This window comes from Nelumbo lutea, chromosome 1, assembly GCF_056320005.1.
Source record: "Nelumbo lutea isolate HS-2025 chromosome 1, American lotus-T2T, whole genome shotgun sequence".
In the NCBI taxonomy this organism is placed as follows: domain Eukaryota; kingdom Viridiplantae; phylum Streptophyta; class Magnoliopsida; order Proteales; family Nelumbonaceae; genus Nelumbo; species Nelumbo lutea.
In genome coordinates this window covers 42,309,442-42,333,352 of record NC_142684.1, presented here as the reverse complement: position 1 = coordinate 42,333,352, position 23,911 = coordinate 42,309,442, and the positions used below count along the sequence as shown (strand labels likewise).

General features: G+C 38.4%; 1 protein-coding gene and 2 non-coding genes across 3 annotated transcripts in view; 1 reads left to right on the top strand and 2 right to left on the bottom strand.

Moving 5' to 3' along the window:
- Nucleotides 1-274: 274 nt before the first annotated feature.
- The window catches only part of LOC148874403 (Actin binding Calponin homology (CH) domain-containing protein), a 46,964-nt gene continuing 23,327 nt past the window's right edge, over nucleotides 275-23,911 (top strand). The window contains exons 1-8 of the mRNA XM_088966340.1: nucleotides 275-563; nucleotides 685-855; nucleotides 1,000-1,241; nucleotides 1,342-1,513; nucleotides 2,651-2,689; nucleotides 2,885-2,953; nucleotides 3,059-3,175; nucleotides 17,731-17,942. Of these exons, the coding sequence (XP_088822466.1) occupies nucleotides 477-563; nucleotides 685-855; nucleotides 1,000-1,241; nucleotides 1,342-1,513; nucleotides 2,651-2,689; nucleotides 2,885-2,953; nucleotides 3,059-3,175; nucleotides 17,731-17,942 (1,109 nt within the window). The 5' untranslated portion in view covers nucleotides 275-476. The remainder of the gene's footprint in view (nucleotides 564-684; nucleotides 856-999; nucleotides 1,242-1,341; nucleotides 1,514-2,650; nucleotides 2,690-2,884; nucleotides 2,954-3,058; nucleotides 3,176-17,730; nucleotides 17,943-23,911) is intronic.
- On the bottom strand, nucleotides 21,497-21,581 carry LOC148874405 (small nucleolar RNA R44/J54/Z268 family). The gene has a single exon (XR_016105995.1). It is a non-coding gene; the product is annotated as a small nucleolar RNA R44/J54/Z268 family (small nucleolar RNA).
- On the bottom strand, nucleotides 21,662-21,730 carry LOC148874404 (small nucleolar RNA Z267). The gene has a single exon (XR_016105975.1). It is a non-coding gene; the product is annotated as a small nucleolar RNA Z267 (small nucleolar RNA).

The following is a 23,911-nucleotide window of genomic DNA, read 5'->3' as shown; positions in this document are numbered from 1 at the left end:
TAATTAAAGTAATAATAATATAATGATATATTAATAAACTATTCATAAATTAATGATAAATACTGAGATATTAATTATTAAATAATAATGATACAATAATAACAAAATAATAATAAAAAGAATATCATTTATTAAATAATAATAAACTTATTATAAAATACTAATTGCTGATTTAACCAAACGAGCTTCAGGAATAGTAATTCTGATTCCAATTCCGATCTTATCCGGAACCAAACGGACCCTTAAGAGCGGCTACGAAAGGGTCCTTTTCGTCATATTTTGAATTCTCAAATCTGACAGAGTCCCTCCTTTATCGCTGTCAAAAAAAAGAGTCCTTCCTTTATGTTCGGACAGTCTCAATATTCAACTCATCTCTCTCTCTCTGCAGTTCATTTCTTCTTCTGTCCGGCTGCTTCTTCTCGGAGAATAAGAGGCAAGAGAAAACAACCACTCGATTTCCTTAGACTTACCTGCAAATGGCCGGGTACGTTGGGATCCTGGTGTCAGATCCATGGCTTCAGAACCAGTTCACTCAGGTGGAGCTTCGCAGCTTGAAGTCCTATGTGAGTAATCCTCAAAACCCTAAAACCCAAGTAGTTTTCTTGTTTGTGGGTTACTTTGATGTATTGTCTGTTTTCTCGATCTTGCATTTGAACCTACAACGTTGGCGACTGGTTTCTGCAGTTCCTCTCAATGAAGAGGGAGCTCGGGCGAGTGACAATCGGGCACTTGCCTTCCAGGATGTCGAAGCTGAAAACCGTTGGAGAGTCTTTGACTGAGGAAGAGAGGGCTGCGTGTTTGCTTGAATCGTATCGGGACATGGACGAAGAGGTGGATTTTGAAGTCTTTCTTCGGGTGAGTACTATTATAGGATCTGCAGCTTGAAAGCGTAATCGTTGAATTTTAATTCAGTTTTTTTTAGCAGTTTATGGTTTTGGGTTGAGAAATTGATACTGGGGTTAAGGATTTGTAAGTAGAGTGAGCAAATGATTGTTACAGGTCTATTTGAAACTGCAATCGCATGTTAATGCTAGAATTGGTAGTGGAGCGAAGAATTCGACTGCATTTCTGAAGGCTGCTACGACGACATTGCTTCACACCATCAGTGAATCTGAGAAAACGTCCTATGTTGCTCATATAAACAACTACCTAGCAGAAGATCAGTTCTTGAGGAGATACCTTCCTATAGATCCTTCCACTAATGATCTCTTTGAGATTGTAAAAGATGGCGTTCTTCTATGGTGATTTCCTTGTTAAGCCCTTTTTTTTAATTTGAATTTGGAGATTGTTTTTTTCTTGGTTTTGGGACTTTGTAATCTGAAGGCATATTCTTTGATGCAGTAAACTTATCAATGTGGCGGTCCCTGGGACTATTGATGAACGAGCAATCAATACAAAGAGGGTTCTTAATCCTTGGGAAAGGAACGAAAATCATACACTATGCCTCAATTCTGCTAAGGCTATTGGGTGTACGGTAGTCAATATTGGCACGCAAGACTTCATTGAAGGAAGGGTAAGTATATATGCTGTTTTAGTCATTAGTTCTTTTCAATTATATTTTGGTCCTATCACCAGGTTTTTTAATAGGTTTCTGAATATTCTGTTCCATGCCAGTGTACAAAGAAGTAAAACTTATTGTTTTGATCAATAACATAATTTCATTAGATTCATAAAAAATAGGTACAACAATCCAGAGAGAAATAAAAGACTCAACTCTCTCCAAGATAGCAACATAAGAACTCACAATACAGCCCAGTACAATTGATCCCTTCCCACCCCCTGCTTTTTCAAAGCATCTGCAAATGCATTTGCTGTTCTTTTCACCCACTGAAATTGGATGTCCATCCCCCTGGTTATCCATTTGATTTCCATTCTTTCATTAGCAAACTTCCAAAGATCGCTTCCCCTCTGTAACCAGCTTAACACCAACTTTGAGTTCCATTCAACAATTAACTTCTGTATATTCAGTTCCTTACTCTTTCTAATAACCTCTAGTACAGCATAGATTTCAGCTTTAAGAGAGTCCCCAACCCCAATGGAGCCTGAATGCACTGCCATCACCTTCCCATCCTCACCTCTAATGAAATTATGTAGTGAAGGGCCTGGGTTACCTTCACTACTCCCATCAAAATTTAGCTTTATAAATCCATTGCCAGGTGGTGCTATACAGGAGAAGTAGAAAACCGAGTCGGAGCAGAGTTAGCCACTTCCATCTATTAGGTTATTTTCATATGAACCCTAGAAATTACCTAAAAGGTGCATGAGAGAAAGCCTGTAAGCTTCAAACAAGATTGGAGTTTGCTATCTATGTTTATTTCATTATTCTGCCCTTGCTTGGTAAGTACAATGTTAAGTTACATGTTTAGTGCTATTGCAATGCACACTCTATTTTCTTTTTTTGGTCTTTCTAACAACTTTGGTTTGATTCTAACTCTTTTTTTTTGTTTTTTCCCTCTTCTTTAATTACCTTGGCCTATTGCAATTTATGAATAAATGTACATTTGAGATGGATTTTTCTTGCATCATGTTGATTTTGATTAAATTTATTTTTTCCCTCTACGAAGTTACAGAAGTTAGTAGGGTACTACCATGTACTAGCAGTTTCTGATCAGTAAGAATATTAATGTTCTCTGTGTTTATTTATTTTCAGCGTCATCTAGTGCTTGGGTTGATATCTCAAATCATTAAGGTATGCTCTAGTTGTCATCTATAAGCACATATGAATGAAGTTTGAGCTTTGTTTAGACTTTAGAGTCTTGATTCTGGGCTGTAATTGTTTAAAAGCCATTTTTCTATTTTCTGCACATGTTGCTGATGCAAACTGAAAATTATATAAGTTATATTTTCTGTAATTGAAACCATTACTTTGGTGTTTTAATCATAGATACAATTATTGGCGGACCTCAATTTGAAGAAAACACCTCAGTTGGTGGAGTTAGTTGATGATAGTAAGGTGAAATGACCTTTGTATAGAAGTTTTCTGCTTATTTGTGACTTTTATGAAAGGTTATTTGCTACTTTTTAGCTCATATGTTGTATTTTGTTCATAAATCATTAGGATGTGGAGGAGCTGATGAATCTACCACCTGAGAAGATCTTACTGAGATGGATGAACTTTCAACTGAAGAAAGCTGGCTACAAGAGAATAGTTACAAACTTCTCATCTGATGTGAAGGTAAGTTAAAATTGGGCTAATAGATCCCCCTTTTTCTTTATTTCGTTTGTGTGTTCATAATCACTATAACCTACCTTTGACTTTCTTAGCAGCTTGAAAACTTAGTTTGGTAGTGTACTATCTTAATGTGGACATGAGATATCTGAAACAAGAGGTTATTGATTCATTGAAACTTGAAATATCATTTAATTATATCTGGCAGTTAGAACTGAAAGAAGCTTTATAGCTCAACTTTATTTTGTCCCACTTGGTGCTTGAATCACAGAAACCAGGAAACCAGGAAACCAGGCTGAATGTTTCACTGATTTAATTGAAATCACTTAGCAGTAAGCACTTTATAGTTTCCATACTCTCAACACTGGAACATGCTTCCTTTTTTTGATCAGTAATGGGAAAGCCCTCTTCCTCCTCCTTGCACAAATATAACAAAAGAAAGTTTGCAATCAGTGAGCATATTCAATTGCAACTTGTTTAAATCTCAACATTAGGACACACTCTTTGTAATAATGGCATCAAATGCATCAAAGTTTAGTTTATGCTAAGAAGTCATTTGCTTTAATTAACTTTAAAATTCTGAAGTTGGTGCTAGGAGACAAAATATCATCAAAAGTCTAACAGTAAATGGAGATGTGGTCGAGGAGGCTAACAGGATTAAGAGTCATATTGCAAGTTTGAGGATTTGTATAAAGAAGTGTGGACAGTCAGACCTAAACTTAATGGACTGCCTTTTGATGGCTTGTCAGAGGAACAAGCGAGAGCTCTAGAAAGGGAATTCAGGGAAGAGGAAATCTGGGGAGCAATATAGGAAATGGAAGGGGACAAGGCTCCAGGGCTGGATGACTTCACTATAGCCTTCTTTAAACGGTGTTGGGGTTTCTTGAATAGGGATATTATGAAGGTTTTTGAGGAGTTTTATGAGTCAGCAGCTCTTGAAAGAAGCTTGAACTCAACTTTCATCACCCTCATTCCAAAAAAGAAAGGGGCAGAAGAACTTAGGGACTATAGACCAATCAGTTTGATTGGTAGCATTTATAAAATAATAAAGGTGTTGGCAAGGAGACTTAAACCTATGATGGAGAGCATCATTAGGAACTTTTGTTTGGAGGAAGACAAATGGTGGACGGGGTTTTAGTTGCAAACAAAGTGATTGACTCAAGGCTTCAAAGTGGGAGGGCTGCACTGTTGTGTAAATTGGACTTTGAAAAAGCATATGACCATGTTAATTGGCATTTCCTAGACTATGTGCTCAGTAGAATGAATTTTGGCTCCAAGTGGAGGAATTGGATGAAGGTATGCACCACCACCCCAACTTTATCTATTTTAGTGAACGGTGTTTCCTGTGGGAGATTCAAGAGTTCAAGAGGTCTAAGGCAAGGGGATCCTCTATCCCTTTTCTTGTTCATTTGTGTGATAGAAGTCAGTGTTTTAAAAGGCGTGCCTAGGTGCACAGACGAGGCGCATTTCAGGGTAGGTGCCTCGCCCAGGTCTTAGGCGCAGCCCCTTCAAAAGGCGCATGCCTGGTGCGCCCCTTGAGGCAAGCAAAATATCCCATCTTGGAAAGAACAGATAAAAGACTGGTTATTTGGAAAGCAAAATAACCCTTACGGAGGCAAACTTACATTGCTGAAAAGTGTCTTATCTTCCCTTCCCTACCAATACACTCACTGTCTGTGTACCCAATTCCAACTAGTGTGGCAAATAACATAGAAAGGAATATGAGAGTTTTTGTGGAGAGGTTGGAGGGACACGAAGAATAAATTCCATTTAGTCAATTGGATTAAGGTTTGTAAATCAAAACATCAAGGGGGTTTGGGCATGCGTAGGGTAAGGGACATCAACACTGCCATGTTGGGCAAGTGGTATTGGAGGTTTGGAAACAATCAGGGAGGACTCTGGAGGAGAGTGATTGCAGCAACGTATGGCTTCAGCAACTCAGGTTGGGACCGCTGAAGGAGAGCTTTCCTACTCCTTTTGTGGTGGCAGTGAGAAAAGATTCAAGTGTGGCTGAAAATATGCAAGTGCTAAATGGCAGGGTGTGGGTTCCTCAGTTCAAAAGACTTTTGAATGATTGGGCAGTTGAAGCTATGGTGGAATTGCTACAAAGATTATATGCTGATAGAAGAGTGAGGAAATGGGTCAAATCTGGGAATCTTTCGGTTAAATCTTCTATAAGGCTATCTCAAGGTCGGAAGAGCAGAATATCCCAGTCCAGGTTGTCTGGTGCAAGAATGTTCCATCTAAGGTGGCCTTCTTTGTGTGGCTGGCCTGCCTGAATGGACTCTTAACCCGGGACAATTTAGTTAGAAAAGGGATGCAGTTGACATCTACTATCTGTGTCTTATGTGAGGCTCAAGAGGAATCTGTAATCACCTTCTGTTACACTGTGGTTTTGCCCAAGAAGTGTGGTTCAAAATCTGGAACCTGTTTGAAATAAAGAGCTGCTGCCCAGAGTCGGTTGTGGATTTTGTAATAGGTTGGAGAATAGGGGGTTTATCCTTGAAAGGATAGTTGGCTTGGAACATGGTGCCTGCAGCTGTTTTATGGTGTTTATGGCAGGAAAGAAATACAAGTGTATTTAAGAACAGAAGCAGCTCTCCCGACACAGTGCTTTAGAGAATAGTGGGCAAAATGATGTCTCGGATTTCTGTAAACAAATTGTTCAAGGATAGGGATTACAACTCTTTTTTTGTGCATGAGAATATCTTTTTGTAAAGCAGGGCTGGGGGGGGGGTATAGGACTGCTTGGGCAGTGTTCTGTAAATTCCTGTGTACAGTTTCTTGTTGTACATGTTTTTGTTCTCTTTTCTCTCTTGACATTATACTTTACCTGTTTCAAAAATAAAAAAAAAAACATTGCTGTCCAAAACTGGTCTTTTTGAAGATTTAATTAGCTGGGCTGCTTAACCCGGATGCTACCATTTGGGGCTACAGAGAACTCATAAAAAAAGTAAAGTGGTTAACTAGGAACATGAGATTTGAGGTAAAATGGGTAAGTAGGTCAGCTAAAACTGTGGCTGATTTTCTGGCTAAACAGAGGGTATCCAGGGAGGTCCTTTTATGTGCTACTTTGTAAGTTATAATATAGTGGAAGCTGTACTTGACTAACCAGGAGAGGTTGCATCTCGTGCCTCTCCTTGGGACATTGTACTATTCTCCTCTGCTGATTAATAAATCTCATTCATTTGTCAAAAAAAAAAAAAAGATTTAATTAGCTGGTGGATTCCTGGGGTTTCCAAAAGAGGCAAAGTGATATATTGTCTTCTGTACTGAAAGCAGTCATTTGGAAAGAGATATGGCAAAAAATTTTTAACAATAAGAAGATACTTAGGAATATCCTCCAGTACCAGTGGCAGAGGCTTCATTGAAGCAGGTAAGGGATGATAACACATGCAATCAGGGGATCAGATGTCTTGGTGTGGAGGATAATGCTATTCAAAGGAACAGCAATGTTCAACCAGTTGAGGAAGTGCTAATTGGAAGGATTGGAGCTGATTTGGGAAGGAAACCTAGAGGATCAAGTAAAGCTCATCTGATGCATGTTACTAACATTTTTTTAAGGTTAAAAGAGGGACTTGTTGGGACTGGACCCAGTAATAAATATAAGATTTTTTTTCAAGGAAGGTCGGTTCTAGAGCTACGAGTTGTAAGGTTCTTGTCGATATTAACTCCAGCGGTCCAATTAACATTGATGGCAGTTCTGAAGTAGGGGAATTGAAGAAGATTGGAGTGCTTGAGGTGAAAAGAAAGGAGGATGTGGGCAAAGCTTTGATGAATGATGGGGATTTTTGAACTCAGATAGTGGGGAAAGGAAGAGTGGAGTGGACTTAAAGGAAACTAGTGGAGAGTGATATTTAAGTTGGTAAATCTGTAGGTCTATTCTTCCTGGGTGGTGAAGCTTTCGCTAGAAGGGCTTTTGAAGAGTTTGAGATGAAGGAGAGGTGAAAGAGCGACACTCCAGAGGAAGGTGGAGAGGTGTGGGATGAGGGAGAGGGTCGGGATTTCAGATGTGGAGGACTAAGTATGACTGATGGGAGGAGTTGTGAAAGTTTGATCTGCTGGTTTTTAGAGGAGGTGGATGCTATTGTTGGAATTGTTCAAGAGGGTTGATTGGAGAATTTCTCATCTTGATCAGGGTTAGTGTTGCTTTGTTTAGTTTGACCCTGGATTTGTTCTGTAATTTTTTTTTTAATTTTTTTTGCTGTCTTCTGTTGTGAGAGTATTGTTTTTACTCTTCAAAAAAAAACCTTTGTTCTCTAAACTCCTTGTATGGTGTTAAATGAATGAGTTCAAGGAGTACTGCTTTGAAGGTGTTCTTTCTGCACATAATCTTCTATACCATAAATGAATGAGTTCAAGGAGTACCGATCTGATACTTTGAACCTTGCTAGAGACTTCACCCAGTGGATAAATCAGAGTGGAGGAACAGGATATTTGTTGCCAAACCCACTTAGGTGGGCATATTGTCATGATGAAGGTATTCTATTTTTCATGCATTTTAGAAGCAAAACAGTCTTAAAAATAAAAACAAAAAACTAATAAAAAGGAGGAAGAAACAAAGAAGACAGCAAAGAGAGAAGAGAAGAAAGAAACGATGGAAGAGAACGGGATGAAAGAGATGAGTTGATCGTACTCTCTCCCTTCCCTAATCTTTTAATTAATTAGGTTAATCACTAAATAACAGTAAATTACAAGTAAGCCTTTAGTGGGGCGGCTGACTGATTTAAAACAAGACAAAAGAAAGCTAATACTAAACAGGCCCATAAGAAAAAGCCCATTAACTAACAGAAAGAACATAAAAAAATATAAAGCATAACCGTGGGCTATGGGCCATTCAGCCCATCTTCACTACAATTTTCTTGAGAAATAAGAACATAGTATATAGAACAACTATGACTCCCAGATACCTGTAAATAGGCGCCATAAGCTGAATTTTGATGGGAGCTCTATGGGAAACCTGGGTATGGCAAGCACTGGTAATGTGAAAATCCATAACAGCTTTCTCTTGTTGACTTTCCTTCTGCAACAAAATTTCTTCCTGTCAACCTGTAGGCCAATGTTGAATCATTTCTCACCGCCCACCTTTCTTAATGGGTGAGACCAAGGTTTTTAAAACTGGACAGGACAGGGAACCTGATATGATTATTCAATAGAGGAGCTGCTTTGAGGGAGCTCTGCCTCCTGAACAAGATAAAGAGGGAGGAAAACTGGGAAAATATCTCTCTGCACAAAACTAACTCTATAGGCCTTATATAGTATTGGCTTGATTGCAATCATCGCGCACAAGACCCTCTCTCCCCATTCTAACAACCATCACGTGGCCTCCTAGTATAGACAAATCGAATGGGTGGTCTTGCGAGCTGCTCCTGGGCTGGTCCTGTCCGAAGAGGAACTTCCTGGGCTGTGACTGTTGGGCCTGTTTGGGTTCTATCAGAACCGTTCTGGGGATCGGTTCCTGGGTCGAATGATATGACTGTCAGGTCTGAATGGACAATCGGTTTTGACAAAATAATAAAAAAAATAAAAAAGCTGCCAATAAACGTTGTTTGGGTCAACGGTTCGATCGCCTGGGTCAGTGGTTCACCGACCAAACCAACGGTTTTTGTCCAAAAAGTAGTTTTGGGGTGAAACAGAACCGGTCAGGTGACTGGTTCCTGGTTTTTCTGGTCCGACCGTCCGGTCCGGTCTGGTTTTTAAAACACTAGGTGAGATGATAAACTCTTGCAAGGGCACTGCACTTCGGAAGTTGTAGGAATATGTACATCACAAACCTCGACAGCACCCACCAGATTTTGTGGAGCTTCTTCTGCGATTGCGTGCTCAGAACCATCGATGAACCTACCTAGTGAAGAAAAATGGGGAAAATCTTCTCCTATCGAAACAAATGAAGGGTACTTGCCTCAACCAACTTCAGTAACTCTACCAAGACCAGAAACCGGTTCATAGAACAGGTGATGCGGCTTTGCCTTCGCCCACAGTAGCCTTTGCATAAGAATTCATGCCCCGATTTCATTCACCACTTTCCAACAAATCTGAGCTGCTTTTGTTCTTACCCAGAGTTTTTCCAGCTAACCCACGTGAAGTCTCTTTGACTTCCTTCGACACCTGGTCACTTTCCAATGATGTTTAGCCTCCTTTTTCCCTTCCACGTGTGACCCCACCATTGATGACTTCATCGTCCTCTTCCTTGGAGCACTTCCTCCACCAAGACGATGCAACTTCCAGAAGAGTCCACACCTTAATCCAGACACCATAGACCAGCAACTTTATGCATCTGGGAAATTCTTTGGGTTTAAGGCTCTCTATTCTTACTATTGTGGTGTGAAGGTCACAGAGGTTGCATGCTACCAGAACTCCACCCAAAGATTGAATTAATTTTTTCAGGATTTCTTCCTTCAGTGAAAAACCTTTGGTTGCATGACACATACCATTTCTCCACCCTTATCTTGCCAACAGGAGAATCCACCATCACAGTGTTTGGAATCATACTATCTTTGCCAGCTCCAAATAACACAGCCTTTGAATCGTCGAAGGCTTTAACATTCATAGAAACTTTTATTTCGAAATTCTTGGCGCCCACATCCATGACCCTTCCCCAATTTGTTACTGTTGTGGCTGATGTCAAAATCACAACCTTCTTCTAGTCTCCCTTCTCTACATCTAAGGACCTTTGACCTTTCAAGTCGCTGCAAACTATAGCTTGTGGGCCTTCGGACTTGTTTTTCTGCCTTAAGTTTTTCTCTGAAACTCTGCTTGTCATAGCTCTCTGGCTTGTTGCAATATCTTGAGAATTGCCCCTCTTTGACAATCAGTTGGAACTCCTTTAAAACCTCTGCAAATGTTCTCCAACCTGGTCTCTCTCTACCTTCCGGCACACAAAGAATATCTTTTCTATTATTGCCATAGCTTTCCTTAATCTCAACAAACCAACCTTTCATGTTCCTTCTTAACTCAGCTTCAAAACTTTTCCCAACTACATTCACTTCACTTTTCCAACCAGTTTCTTGATGGAAAATGCCATCCCATCCATGAATCGCTTCAGCTGTGAAACCGCTTCCTCAACCATGAAAATGTTGGCTCCTTTTCCTTCTCTGATCTTTAACATCTGCCTACCATAATATCTACCTTCTTCAAAGGAGAAAACTTTGCTTCAATATTCACATCTTGTCTCCATAAACAATCTTTTTGATTTATGTGATACCTCTCCATATCTCAGGTCTCTTTTCACACTACACCAAGAAACCACCATAATCTAGAAACAAATGCAGTAGGCTCACATATAAAATCGCTTGTCAGCCAGCAAACAGTTACCTGCATAAGTTCAATTGTATTCCCCCATAATTCAAGAAAACTCATATTTGAGTTTTGAAGTGAGGGAGAACATTAATTAGACAAATTCATGATCTACAATTTTGGTGTAGAGAGTGGTAGGGATGACGAAATCAGAAATGGAAAAAGTAATTTCTTTATTTTCAATAACCACTATCTCAATATACTGAAGATTTCCTTGATCTGCAATGAATACGTAAGAAAAATCAATTTCCAGTCCATCTCTTGATTTTTGTTCAATCATTCCTTGAGCATGTGGCAAACATCCTTACCAACTTCTTCACATGGGACGCAATCAGGGTCAAGATTCTAACTGTTGATCACCTCATGTTGAAAGGAATGGTTGTTTGTCAACTGATGCTACCTTTGTAGGAGCATTGGTGAGATGGTTGACCACCTACTGATCCATTGTTCTTACACCTACCTCAAACTATTTGGAAAGCAATGGTTGGTACTCCAAGGCTTGAAGTTAAAACTGCACATGAATCAGAAAGCTTCATTTATGGCTTTTAGATAGTCACTTCCATCTTGTCCAATTAGGCTTTGTAGGTAAGAAGGCTTATCTGCATAATTAGCCAAATGGACCCAAAAACTAGCACAAGTTCAGTTAAGAGTTTCCTCTTTGTTTTGGTCTCATCGGTTTCCCCAGGCTTCCAAATTCTGATGCATCATGTAATTACTTCTCAAAACATTACATTTTGATGTTTCTCATCTGATTATTTCTCTATTCTGGTAACTTACAGATGACAGCAGATTATTTTGATTTGAAAACCAAGTAATTTCAATACTCTCTTTTGACCTGAGCATCCATAAACATGATTCTCACATTCTATTGCTCGACTAATCACAGATGCTATTTTTAGATTATTTTAAAGTGCACTTATCCTTTATTTTAATTTTTCCCCAAGGAAGCATCTTTCCCTGAAATATGGAAGTTCATAATTACTTGCTCAGTGTAACTTTTTAGGATTTAGTTAATTGAATCCGTCTTTGTTGTCCTCATAATTGTCTAGACCAAACAATCAATAGTTTTGTGCAGGTGGTTTTTGGTAGTATTTTAAGCTGTTAGAATTTAAACTTCTTTTCATTCACTTGTCTTGTAAAGACTGTAATCAGTCCTACTATAGATGAGAGTTCAATAAGAAAAATTTAGAGAATAGAACAGGAAGAAGAGAGAGAGAGAGAGAGGAGAAAAATTGAAGAGAAGAGAATTCAGAAAAGAGTGTGGGTCAATAACACATTGCCGCCCCACTCATCTATTTATATTAATAGTTTAAAACATAGTAAACTAACAACATTGCCCCTATTGTTAACATAAATAAACAACAACTGAAAAATAACTAAAATAATTAACTTATTGACATGCTAGCAACAACATAAATAACATGCTAACAGCAACATAACTAACATATTATTGCTCTACAACTCTACACTTCCCCTCAAGTTGGGAGTAGATATCAATCATTCCCAACTTGCGTAAATCTGTCTCCAACTTGGTCTTTGGGACTGCCTTAGTGAAGAGATAAACAAACTGCATGTCAGAGGCAAGATATGGAAGACACACTTCTCGGGAAGCAACTCTTTGATAAAGTGTCGATCCACTTAAATGTGCTTAGTTCTATCATGTTGAACCGGATTATGAGCAATGTTAGTGGCAGCCTAATTATCACAATACAGCATTAGGGGCTTTTCATAAGCAATGCCCAATTCCTCAAATAGGGATTTCAACCATAATACTTAAGTCACACCATTTTCCATAGATTTGTTTTCAGCTTCAGGATTGAAACGAGCAACAACATTTTGTTTCTTGCTTTTCTAAGAGATAGGATTTCCTCCTACAAAAGTAGAATACTCAGAGGTGGATCTCCTATCATCAACACACCTAGCCCGATTTGCATCTTATAGACTTTTATTTTCATGTGACCATTATCTTTGAAGAATATGCCTTTGCTTGGACATCTCTTCAGATAAGCAAAGATCCTCTCAATTGCAAGAAGGTGGGTGGTTCTAGGGGAATGCATATACTAGCTAACAACACTGATCGCATAAGAAATGTCTGTTTGTGTGAGGCAAAGGCAAAGGAGTTTCCCAACTAATCGTTGAAACATAAACTTGTCTTCAAGGGGATCTCCACCTTTTGTACTTATCTTATGATTTTGTTCAATAGGTTTGTTAGCAGGTTTAACACATATCTTCACAATTTCTTCCAAAAGATTGGGAACATACTTCCTTTGGGAGACAAAAATCCCATGTTTAAACTGTGCTACCTCAATTCCCAAGAAATACTGTAGTTCTCCCAAATATTTGACCTCAAATTCTTGGTGAAACAATTGCTTAAGAGAGTCAATCTCACGGGTATCACTCCTTGTCACCACAATATCGTCCACATATACTGCAAGTAAAGTCAAGGAGGAATCCATTCTTTTAATGAAAAGGGTGTGATTTGATTGGGCTTATACATAGCTGAATTTTTTAAGGGCTTGTCCAAATTTATCAAACCATGCTCTTGGAGACTATTTCAGTACATATAAGGCTTTATTCATTCGACAAACCTTCTTCCCCGTCTCTGTACTATAGAATCCAAGAGGTAACTCCATATACACCTTGTGCAAATCACATTGAGGAAGGCATTTTTTACATCCATATGAAACAATAACCATGAGAAATTTGCTACAATGGATAGTAAAACTTTGGTTGTATTCATCTTGGATGTTGGTGCAAAAGTCTCCAAATAATCTATGCCATGTCTTGTAAACCCCTTTGTAACTAATTTGGCCTTATATCTTTCAACGGAGCCATCAACATTATGTTTCATCGTAAACACCTATCTACACCTAATCGGTTTCTTCCCTTTAGGCTGATCAACTAACTTCCATGTATTGTTCTTTAGAAGAGACTTTCATCACCACCTTCGTTGCATCCTTCCACTTAGGTATTGACAGGGCTTCTTTCACTGTTATGGGAATGGAAATAGCAGCAATAGATGCCATAAAAGACTTACAGGATGGAGACAAATGATCATAAGATAGAAATTGGGAAATACAATGAGTTATAGATGAGGTACAATGGTGCTTCCCTTTACGGACTGCAATTGGAGGTTCAAGATCATCCAAAGGAGGAGGAGAAGGCTCAACAATGGGAGGTATCTCATCTGTAGTTGGAGATAAAGGAACTGTGGTACTTGGATCTAGAGCCGTAGAGGAAGTTGGAGTTGGCCTGGGCTATTGATGATCGAAATCAACCTACCTCCATCGCCTGTGATACACCCTCAAATCTTGGCAACCTTGACAACCCTCCTCATTACACTCCCCTTCAATGATTGGGACAGGTAATGAAATTTTTGATGAATGAGACCCCATCTCACTACTCTCCCCTTGAGAAGAAATTCTATGATAATAGGGTACGCCCTCAAAGAATGTGACATCCATAAAAACATACCGTTTACTAGAAATAGGTTCATAGCAGCAATATCTTTTTTGATTTTGTACATACCTAAGAAAAGTACATTTTGAATATTTAGGATCAAAATTGGAGTAATGAGACTCAAGAATCTGAACAAAGCAAGTACATCTAAAGGTCTTAAGGGAAATAGTAAACAAATCCTTATCGGGATACAAATGGTTAAATGGAATTTTAATGTCTAGGACTCGTGAAGGAACTCGATTGATGAGGTACACAATAGTATGGATGGCATCCATAGTTGTCAAGGCGGCGCGTAGGCGGCAAGGTGCCCTTTGAGTCTCGCCTCGCTTAATTGCCAAGTGGTTTTGTACTATGCATTATAAAATACTTTTTTTTTCTTTATTTTTTGAGATTATAATTATAAAATAGGCACTATCAAACTAAAATATTCATTTTGTGTGCTTATATACTAATTTCTTTTTATTTTTTTCTTATTTGTTAGGGTTTTATTCTATACAAACATTGCTAAATTCTGTATTGAACCCTCAAAGTCTTTAAATCTGAACCAATAAGCAAGGAAGAACTTAAAATTTTGTCTGTTACTTTTTCTTTTCTTCTTTTCCTATAACAAAAATAAGGGTTCAGTCCCTATATTTTTTGAATATTCTTTTCCTTCTTTTTCTTATGAATATGTTGATGTTCTATACTTTAACATGAACTCTATACTTTTCTTTTGAAAATTATGAATAATTATTAAGGATTATGGTACCTAGGGGACTACCCTAGGATCGATGTTTTCTACATAAAAAAATCCATTGCCTAGGCAATTTCTAGGCGTTCACCTAGGTGACTAGGTGACAAGGCGCCCCCTTGTCGCCTTTAAAACTTTGATAGCATCCCTAGAAATGTGTGGGAACATTTGAGTTCAGCATAATGCTTCTAGCCACCTCCAATATATGCCTATTTTTTCCTCTCAACAACACCATTTTGTTAAGGTGTATGGAGTTATGGGGATAGGTGCTCTGATGGATAACCCCATGGTCAATGAAATATGAAGCCAATGGTTTTGCAAAATACTCTTTAGCATTATCAGATTTGAAAATTTTGATTTTGACCCCAAATTGGTTCAAAACCATATGATGGAAAATCCAAGTCAAGGTAGGGACCTCATCTCGAGAACGCATAAAATAAACCCATGAGAAACGAGTGTAGTCATCAACAAATAGCAAATAATATTTGTATCCCCCCATAACAGTAATGTGATATGGTCCTTAAACATCGGTATGCACAATTTCAAAAGGAATACTACTTTTATTGCTCCAAGAATAGGTTATTTTACAGTTCTTTGCAAGTTCACAACTTTTACATTTTAAATTAGACATTTGAACTAACTCAAACAAACTGGGAAATAAACTCTTCAAAGACCTAAATGACAAATGACCTAATTAATTATGCCACAACATAACTTGGTTCACAGATTGAGAAACTAATGACCTCCCCACTTCTTTATCTTCCCCATGTGAATGTCCTCCAAGCAGGTAGATTCTATTCGTCTCATGGCTAATCCCAATCACTTTTCTTGTCTTCAGATCATGAAAAACACATCGTTCAGGAAAGGAAGTCATTGAATAATTTTGATTTTTAGTGATGCTACTAACTGAAAGCAGGTTAGTACTAAGTTTTTTTGATGAATGAGGTTGGTACTAAGTTTAGGAACATGCAAACTAAGGAAAAGGAGGTGGCATCAGACAATTTAATGTCTGCTTTGCCAGAAATGGGAACAAGGGGGCCATAAGCAATGGACACTTTGTCTCTGCCAGAGGATAAGCAATAAGTAGTAAACAATGAGGATAAGTTAGCCAGTGATATGGTCAGATGCACCTAAATCTATAACCCAACAAGGTTCTTTTTACTTGGGGCTGAAGCATGACATTGAAGCACTTGTACCTGAATGAGCAAATGCCGAAGTGGGAGTAGAAGATGTTGTAGCTGGTAGCTGAAATGAGGAGGCTGAAATGCCAACTTCACTTTCCAATTGAGTTAGAGCAGCTCAAACAAAAACTAAAGTGTCTAGGGATGTGGCTCTTGTGCTAGAGGATGATACACCATCAATTGTAATTGCCACATTGGCATTCCCCTTCCAACAAGTGTCCCTAATATGCTTTGGTTTCTTGCAATGATCACAAACTAACTCCCTCGTCTTCTTTCGTCATATCCCTTTCCTTGTCACCTTCAAACTTTGGTTTCACTGTTATTAGGGATGATTCCATAGGCTGATATTGTAACATGACCTTTCTCCTACTTTCTTCATTGTGCACTAAGGAATATGTCTAAGACAAGGTTACACTCTGTTTGTTGAGGAGTTGTTGCCTCACAATATCATATTCTGAATTCAGACCAGCTAGGAATTCAAAAACCCTATTGGTTTCAGCCTGTTTTCTATATGTTTGTGCATCCTTAACTTTCCCACTCATTTGTCTCTAGGTGATCAATTTCATGCCACATAGATTTCAAAGTGGAGAAGTAAATTGAGACTGGCTTCTCTCCTTGCTTAAGATTATTGACTTCACATTTCAGCTCATAGGCCTTAGCAATATTAAGTGGTTGGGAGTATGTTTTTCTCATGGTGTCTCAAATTTCCTTGGCAGTTTTGGCCCACAAGTAATTTCGGCTGATATGAGGCTGCATGGAATTGCACAGCTAAGTTATGGCCAAATAGTTCTCTTGAACCCATTTGGCTTATATGGTCTTCCTTGGCTGGTTTCTTTGCATTTCCCATCACATAGCCTAATTTCCCTCTTCCCCCAATAGCCATCATAGCTGATTGAGCCAATTCCAAGTAATTTGATCCATCAAATTTGACTGTGGTAATCTGAAAAGTATTTCCAGTCATGTTTCCAGCCCCCAAAACACCTTCCCATTGAGCCTTTAACTTAGTTCCTCTCAGCTCTATTAATTACTTTATCAAAAAGAATTCTTTTTTATGTTGAAACTGAAGTAATTATCACCCAGAAATGTTGAAACAGACCTAATAATCTCCCAAAGATTATTATCAATCAATCTGAAATGCTAAAACAGATCAAACTGTTACCCAAAAGCTAATAACAGTTAGAATACTAGGGTTTAAATCAGAGAACTGATTGTGGGTTTGGGAAAACCCTAAAAAAATCCAGAGAAATCAGAAAAAAACCAGCCACTGCTTGCAGATCACTCTAATCAGTTTCTGATTGGTGTCGATCTCAAAGAAAAGTTGAAACTTACTCAGAACAGGCTGGCCGCCACTTCCAATCCTCAGTCTGAACCCTAATCTTGAATTTCTTTCCTTCCCTCTGATTCTTCCTGATAACCAGACACTTTTCAAGGCTCTACAATCCCTTGAAAACTGCTGCACTCTACCAGTAATCTCCAAGAACCAGCTGATGGACTGATCTTGCTAAAACTTCCAACTTTAGGAAGTTCTCAAGCAGTTGGCCTGATTGATACCAACTTGTCTTGTAAAGACTGTAATCAGTCCTACTCTAGATGAGAGTTCAACAAGAAAAATTCAGAGAACAGGAGAGAGAGAGAGAGAGAGAGAGTTCAGAAAAGTGTGTGGGTCAATAACACATTGCCGCCCCACTCAGCTATTTATGTTAATAGTTTAAAACATAGTAAACTTACAATATCGTGCCTACTGTTAATATACATATTAAATAAACAGCAGCAGAAAAATAACTTACTGACACTACTAATATGCTAACAGCAACATAAATAACATATTATTGCTCTACAACTCTACACATTCGATAGTTTCTCTGTTTTGAGCGTGCAGTTTTCTCTATTTGCAGGATGGAGAGGCTTATGCTCATTTGCTAAATGTTCTTGCACCAGAGCATAGTAACCCATCTACACTGTCTGTAAAGGACCCTCTACAAAGAGCAGGGTTAATCCTTGAACATGCGGATAGGATGGGCTGCAAAAGATACTTGACCCCAAAAGATATAGTGGATGGTTCTCCAAACCTTAACCTAGCTTTCGTTGCACATATTTTCCAGCACAGGTGAGCAGAAAAAAGGCTTAAATTTAAAGGATGTTCTCTATGTAACTTAGTTTATCATAATCTGAAATGGCTACCTTTGTCAATTTGAACACTGGAACATGACCACTCAAATGATATGAAGTATTTAATTGAGCATCTAAGCACAATAGTGCATGTATTATGTTTTAATCACAGAGAAACATGCTTTTGCGTTTATATACTTAAAAAAGGGTTTGAAAGTTTATCTTTGTTATTGATAACGTTTCATAGGAAAAATGGCATTTGTTGTGTACATGAGCTGTTCATTTGTGTCAATTAATCAAGGAGAGAAAGGAAACTTTTACATGGAAGTATGCTTCAAGAATCTATTTAGTGCTAGAATCTGATGCATGCAACACTGGTGGATTCGTGAAATATTATATACCAACTCATGAAAGGAAAAATGTTAAACAATATATTCCTACATGTTTAGCAGTTATAGACCTTTGCTACTCTTAAGAGTTGCAGATTTCATACCAATTTAAGAACTCCTGAAATGATTCTTTTTTTTTTTTTTCTGATGAAAAGATCCCAGGTTGGTACTTGGTATCATGTGTTCTGATATCATGTCAGGCAATCTAATGCTCTGATACCATGATAATTGGCATAATAAAAGCTCTGATACCCAGACAATCAGCATGAGCAGAAGCCTCGCCATGTCAGTTAAAGAAACAAAAAATAATTAACAGGGGAAAGCAACACAAAACCATAATGAGACCCATATGCTCATCTCTTGCATGGTTTACATTTCTCTTTCACACTATGGAGAATGAATATTGACTTAAATTAAATAATACCAGGTGCAAGAAATGTGTGATGGGTAAGTAATTGCTATTCATAGTGTGGCTGTTTTTAAATAATGCCAATTTAAGTCATAGTGTAATGAGTTGTTTTTAAATAATTCCATTCATAGTGTGGTGGTTGAAGGTCAAGAGGTAAGAGAGAGCCAAAAGATTGTAAGGATCTTTCATAATCATTTTAAGTCACTCTTCTTAGAATTAGATGCTTTTGGTTAAGGTTTACAGGAGTTGGAATGGAATAGAATCTCTAAGGAGCAATTACAGTTGTTGAAAAGAAGATTCTCAATGGAAGAAATTAAGGAAACAATCTTCTCAATGGATAGCTCTAGATCCCTTGGATTGGATGGTTTTTCTTTGGCATTCTACAAAAAGTGTTGTGAATTCCTGAAATTTAAGCTTCTGCAAGCCTTTATTGAATTTTATTTTAAAGGGGGAGACCCGAGATCCCTTATGGAGCAAATGCCACCTTTATCTCTTTGATCCCTAAAAAGGAGGAAATCTCTCCAAAGGACCTTAGCCTATATGTCTCATTGGGAGTCTTTTATAAGTTTATATCGTAGGTTCTGGCTGAGAGGATTAAGCAGACCTTGCTTTCAGTGATATTGCCATTCCAAGGGGCCTTTTTGGAAGGAAGGGAAATTGTAGGCCAAATGCTGGTAGCTAATGAATGTGCTGTCGAAAAAAGGAAAAGTAGAGTGCAGGGTTTGGTGTGAAACTGGATCTAGAAAAGGCTTATGACTTAGTGGACTAGAAATTTCTGCTAGAAGTCCTAGAGAAGCTAGGTGGAGGTCTTGGATAAAAGGTTGTGTTAGCTTAGTCTGCTATTCAGCTCTTATAAATGGGGTAGCAAAAGATTCCTTTCTAGCTAAGAGAGGAATAACACAAAGTGACCCTTTATCCCCTTTTCTTTTTACCTTAGTGGCAGAGGTCTTGAGTAGTATGATTATGGCTGCAAATGCATATGGCCTGCTTAGGGGTCGAAGGATTGGTAGGAATCAAGTAGTTGTTTCCCACCTTCAGTTTGTTGATGACACAATTCTGTTTTGTGAGGATGTCGATTTAGAAATTGGTGAGGAATTTGAAGTTATTGATTGATAACTTTCTGATCATTCCAATGTTGAGGATTAATTGGAACCAAGGTTCTAAGTATCGACACAAGACGGTATGCTGTTAAGGCGTATCGGCCTGTATCGGTACTTTTTTTTTTTAGGTTTTATTTATTTTTTTTGAAACCGGTTCAGAGGGGTTGGTTTAAGGCCCAACTACCCTCTGAACCAGTGTCTGACCTGATACAACCCCTAGAGGGGCACATCGGGAAGCCATCGACACGATACGTATCGATCGATACGTATTGGTACTTTGAACCTTGATTGGAACAAAAGTGGAATTGTTGCAATCAATCTGGAAGAAGGGAACTTCCAAGTTTGGTAGAGGTGTTGGGATGTGAGGTGAGGAATTGGTGCGTAACCTACCTAGGATTACCTTTGGGGGGAACCCACAAAGTTTGATGGTTTTGGGAAGCTAGTAGTAGAGAGGTTTGCTTAGAATAGTGAGACAATTAGAGAAGTATATGAGGAATTTTTTGTGGGGACCAGGTGAGGAACAGAAGGATCATTTGGGTAAGTAGGAATAAGTTTGCAAACCAAAGGAATTACGGGGCCTAGGGTTAGGAAACATTGCTATCAGTAACACTATCCCATTGGGTAAATGGTTACGGAGATTCTCAGACAGGTTGTGGCATAAGGTAATAGCATGTATTCATGGTCTGGAGGGTAATGGTTGGGATGCTAAGTTCAGTCCTCACTCAACTTTAGCTTCTCCTTGGAAAGCAATTCACACGGTATACCCATTGTTCCTCAGTTATATCTGCTATGATTTGGGAAGGGGTGACAAAATTTGGTTATGGGAAGACCTTTGGATAGGGGAAGCTCCTTTTAAAAGATCAAATCCCTGGACAATTTGCCCTCTCTAACCTCATGGGTGAAACTGTGTCCAGATTGTGACTTCCTCTCCGTTAGGCATCAACTGGGACCTTGGTTTTAGAAGAAGTCTAAGGGTGAGTGAGTGCCTTTCTATGATTAACTTTCTTGACATCTTAGAGGCAGTTTTCTTGGATCCTACCTTGGAAGACTTCAGAATTTTGGCTTTCTCACTCGATGGACTCTTTACTTGTTCCTCTTTTTCCTTGCTTCACAAGGGGTGGACTTCTTGGTGAAAGAAGTGTGGACTAAGGTGGCGTTTGATAAATCTGAAATCTGAAATCTGAAAAGTTAAAAAGATATTAAGTCTCTGAAATCTGAAAAGAGGCATTAATGCTTTTCTTCTTTTTAGAGGCTCTGAATAATTAAGCTTGTTTGTGTTGGACCAACCTTTAACATTTGAAATGCCCTGATTTTACTATATTACCCCTAGAATAGACTAGTTTTATCGAAATCATACAAAAAATATTGAAATAAATAATAATTACTAAAAATAATTAGTAAATAATAAGTAACGCAGTTAAATTAATAAAAAATAAAATAATCACTATTAAAAATAATAAAATAATTAAAATTTAATAAATTTAAATAATCAATAAAAGTTAATGGTTACTAATTAATAATTAATAATTTAGTACATGACAATCAGATCCCAAGAACAGAGATACAAGAAAAGAAATGCAAAATCAATTTTGTTTGAGGTTTGAAGCAAGTAAGCATGGAAGGGATTCCTGTCAAATTAGCTGACATACAAAAATATGCATTAGAGAGATTCCCATAGACGAGTCATCATACTCCTAAAGAGTGCTGATGTCCCTGTCTGTTCTATCATCACTTGCACGAACCGAATGTCAAAACATCAGTTATACAAGACCAATTGGCAGAAACAAACTTTCAAAACAGTAGAGTAGCAGAGAGGAAAAAGTGGCCTCAGATTAAGTTCTTTTCATAGTAGTAACTCATAGTATATTTAAACCCATCATAGGCACAGAAGCAATACTGTTAGCAAGAAACTAACAAAAAGAAATGAATTAAAATCAATGAATAAGAAAGTAAATAAAAGAATCCAAAGCCTCTTCCTTGAAGAAGGCAAACAAATAATAGATAAAAGGTGTCTGTTCTTTCAGTCATTTGAAAATATAGCTGATTATGTCTCTTCATATTTCAAAATAACAGCCTTGCTTTATTTAAAGAAAAATAAGAGGAGTCGAGATTCAATAAACATATCAAATAAACAAAGCATGGATGTTTTCATATTCAATAAACAATCAAGGCATCGTACAAAATAATAGAGACATTCAATAAGCAAACTGTAAATAGGAAAGAAGAAGAAGAAGACGATACCGCCGCTAGGCGCCTGATGCAAAATGATGTTCTTACGGCCAAAATGAAGTTCTTTTGCGCCTGACGCAAAAGAAGACAATACCTTCTGGCTTCTGCAATGTTCACGAGCAGAGAGATCTTTCGCGTGTCTGAAACAAAATGCTCTAGGTTTTTTTTTTTTTATTGGGTTTGGGGGTAATCAGGGGCATATGCACGTCATTTAGAAAATTATAGGGGGGGTAGTTTCAACCTTTTACTAGCTCTTAAGCGCGTCTGACCGCGTTAAGAGCCGGACTGCACGATTAATGTTTCAGATCTGAAAACGAGATTCAGATCTGTTTTCAGATGCATCACCAAACGCGTTTGGTGTCTGAAAAGCAAGTTTTTCAGACACCAGACGTCTGAAAAGAGTTATCAAACACTAGGGCTGTTCATAAGAATGCCCAACCCGACCAAACCGACCAGCTCGGACCAACCCAATCCGAGTCAGCCAGGTTTTCATCAGTACCTGTCGGTTTCGGGTTGGGAAAATATATAAACCGATATATCGGGTCGGTTTCGGTTTTCTTGTGTGAAAACCGAAACCAACCCGACCCGAACCGAACTAGTAGAAGACTAGTTCGGTAGTTCCTAGTTTGAGTAGTTTCCTACTTAACTATAACTAATCTTCTACTAGAACTAGAAGGCCCATTAGGCAATTACAATTAGAATAGGCAATCTATCCTAGTTTCTAACTTTCTATAATATTTTACACCAAATAGGCAACCGATTAGGCAATTACAATTAGAATTCAATTAGGTGTCCTTTTGTACAGGAGCAAAACTGAAACTGACCCAACCCGACTCAAACCGACCAGGTCGGTTTGGCCTATCAGTGGGTCGGTTTCGGTTTCCACCTCAGGTAACCCGACCAGGTCGGATCGGTTGAGAAAACCCCAATAAACCGACCCAACCCGACCCGTGAACACCCCTATCAAACGCGCCCTAAGCCTATCCCACCAAAAGTTCAAGCCTTTTGCTGGGAATCTTTCCTTGGAATGGTAAATACTTATGATGTGTTGCAAAAAAGAAGGCCATTTTCATGCCTCTCTCCTCATATTTGCTTGTGTAGGAAAAGTGGAGAAACCCTATCCCACTTATTAATCTCCTCTTCCTTTGTTCTTCATATTTGGGGAGTTTTTCTTTTTGTTCTCTTTTGGCTGCAGGTGGGTCCTTTCTAATAGGTGGCGAACATTTTCATCCCAAATTTCCCAAGGCAACCAAATAAAAGGGAGAGATTGATGAGAAGAGTTACTAAAACAACAACTATTTGGGTGGTTTGGGAGGAGAGGAATAACATAATCTTTAATGGAAAAAGTAAACTGTGGTGGTAATAGAGAACATAAAAGTGAAGGTAGCAATATGGATTAAAACTTTGGATTGCTTTCAGAGTTTCACAGTTAATGACATTCTAAGGGCTTGGAAGGAGGTAGCACAGTCTTGTAGAGATAAAGATAGAGTAAGAATGGAATGGAAACCCCCACAAGGCAGTAAAGGGAAGTTGAACTTTGATGGAAGCTCCTTGTGGTTAAAATGGGTATTGCAGGAAAGGTGCGGGCAATTAGAAACTTGGCGGGCAGGTTATTGGCTCTTTATTCAGGGCAAATTGGTGTGGCTAATTCTATAAAGGCTGAATTGGTGGATTCTACTACATGGTCTCACGTTAGTTAAGCCATTGGGATTTATACAGTTGGAGGTGGAAGGGGACTCAAAAGTAACTATTTCATGGGCAAGATGTAAAAGAAATATTCCTTGGACTATCAAGAATGCTTATAGGGAAGTTGAAAGGACTGCAAGAGAATTGGATGCTG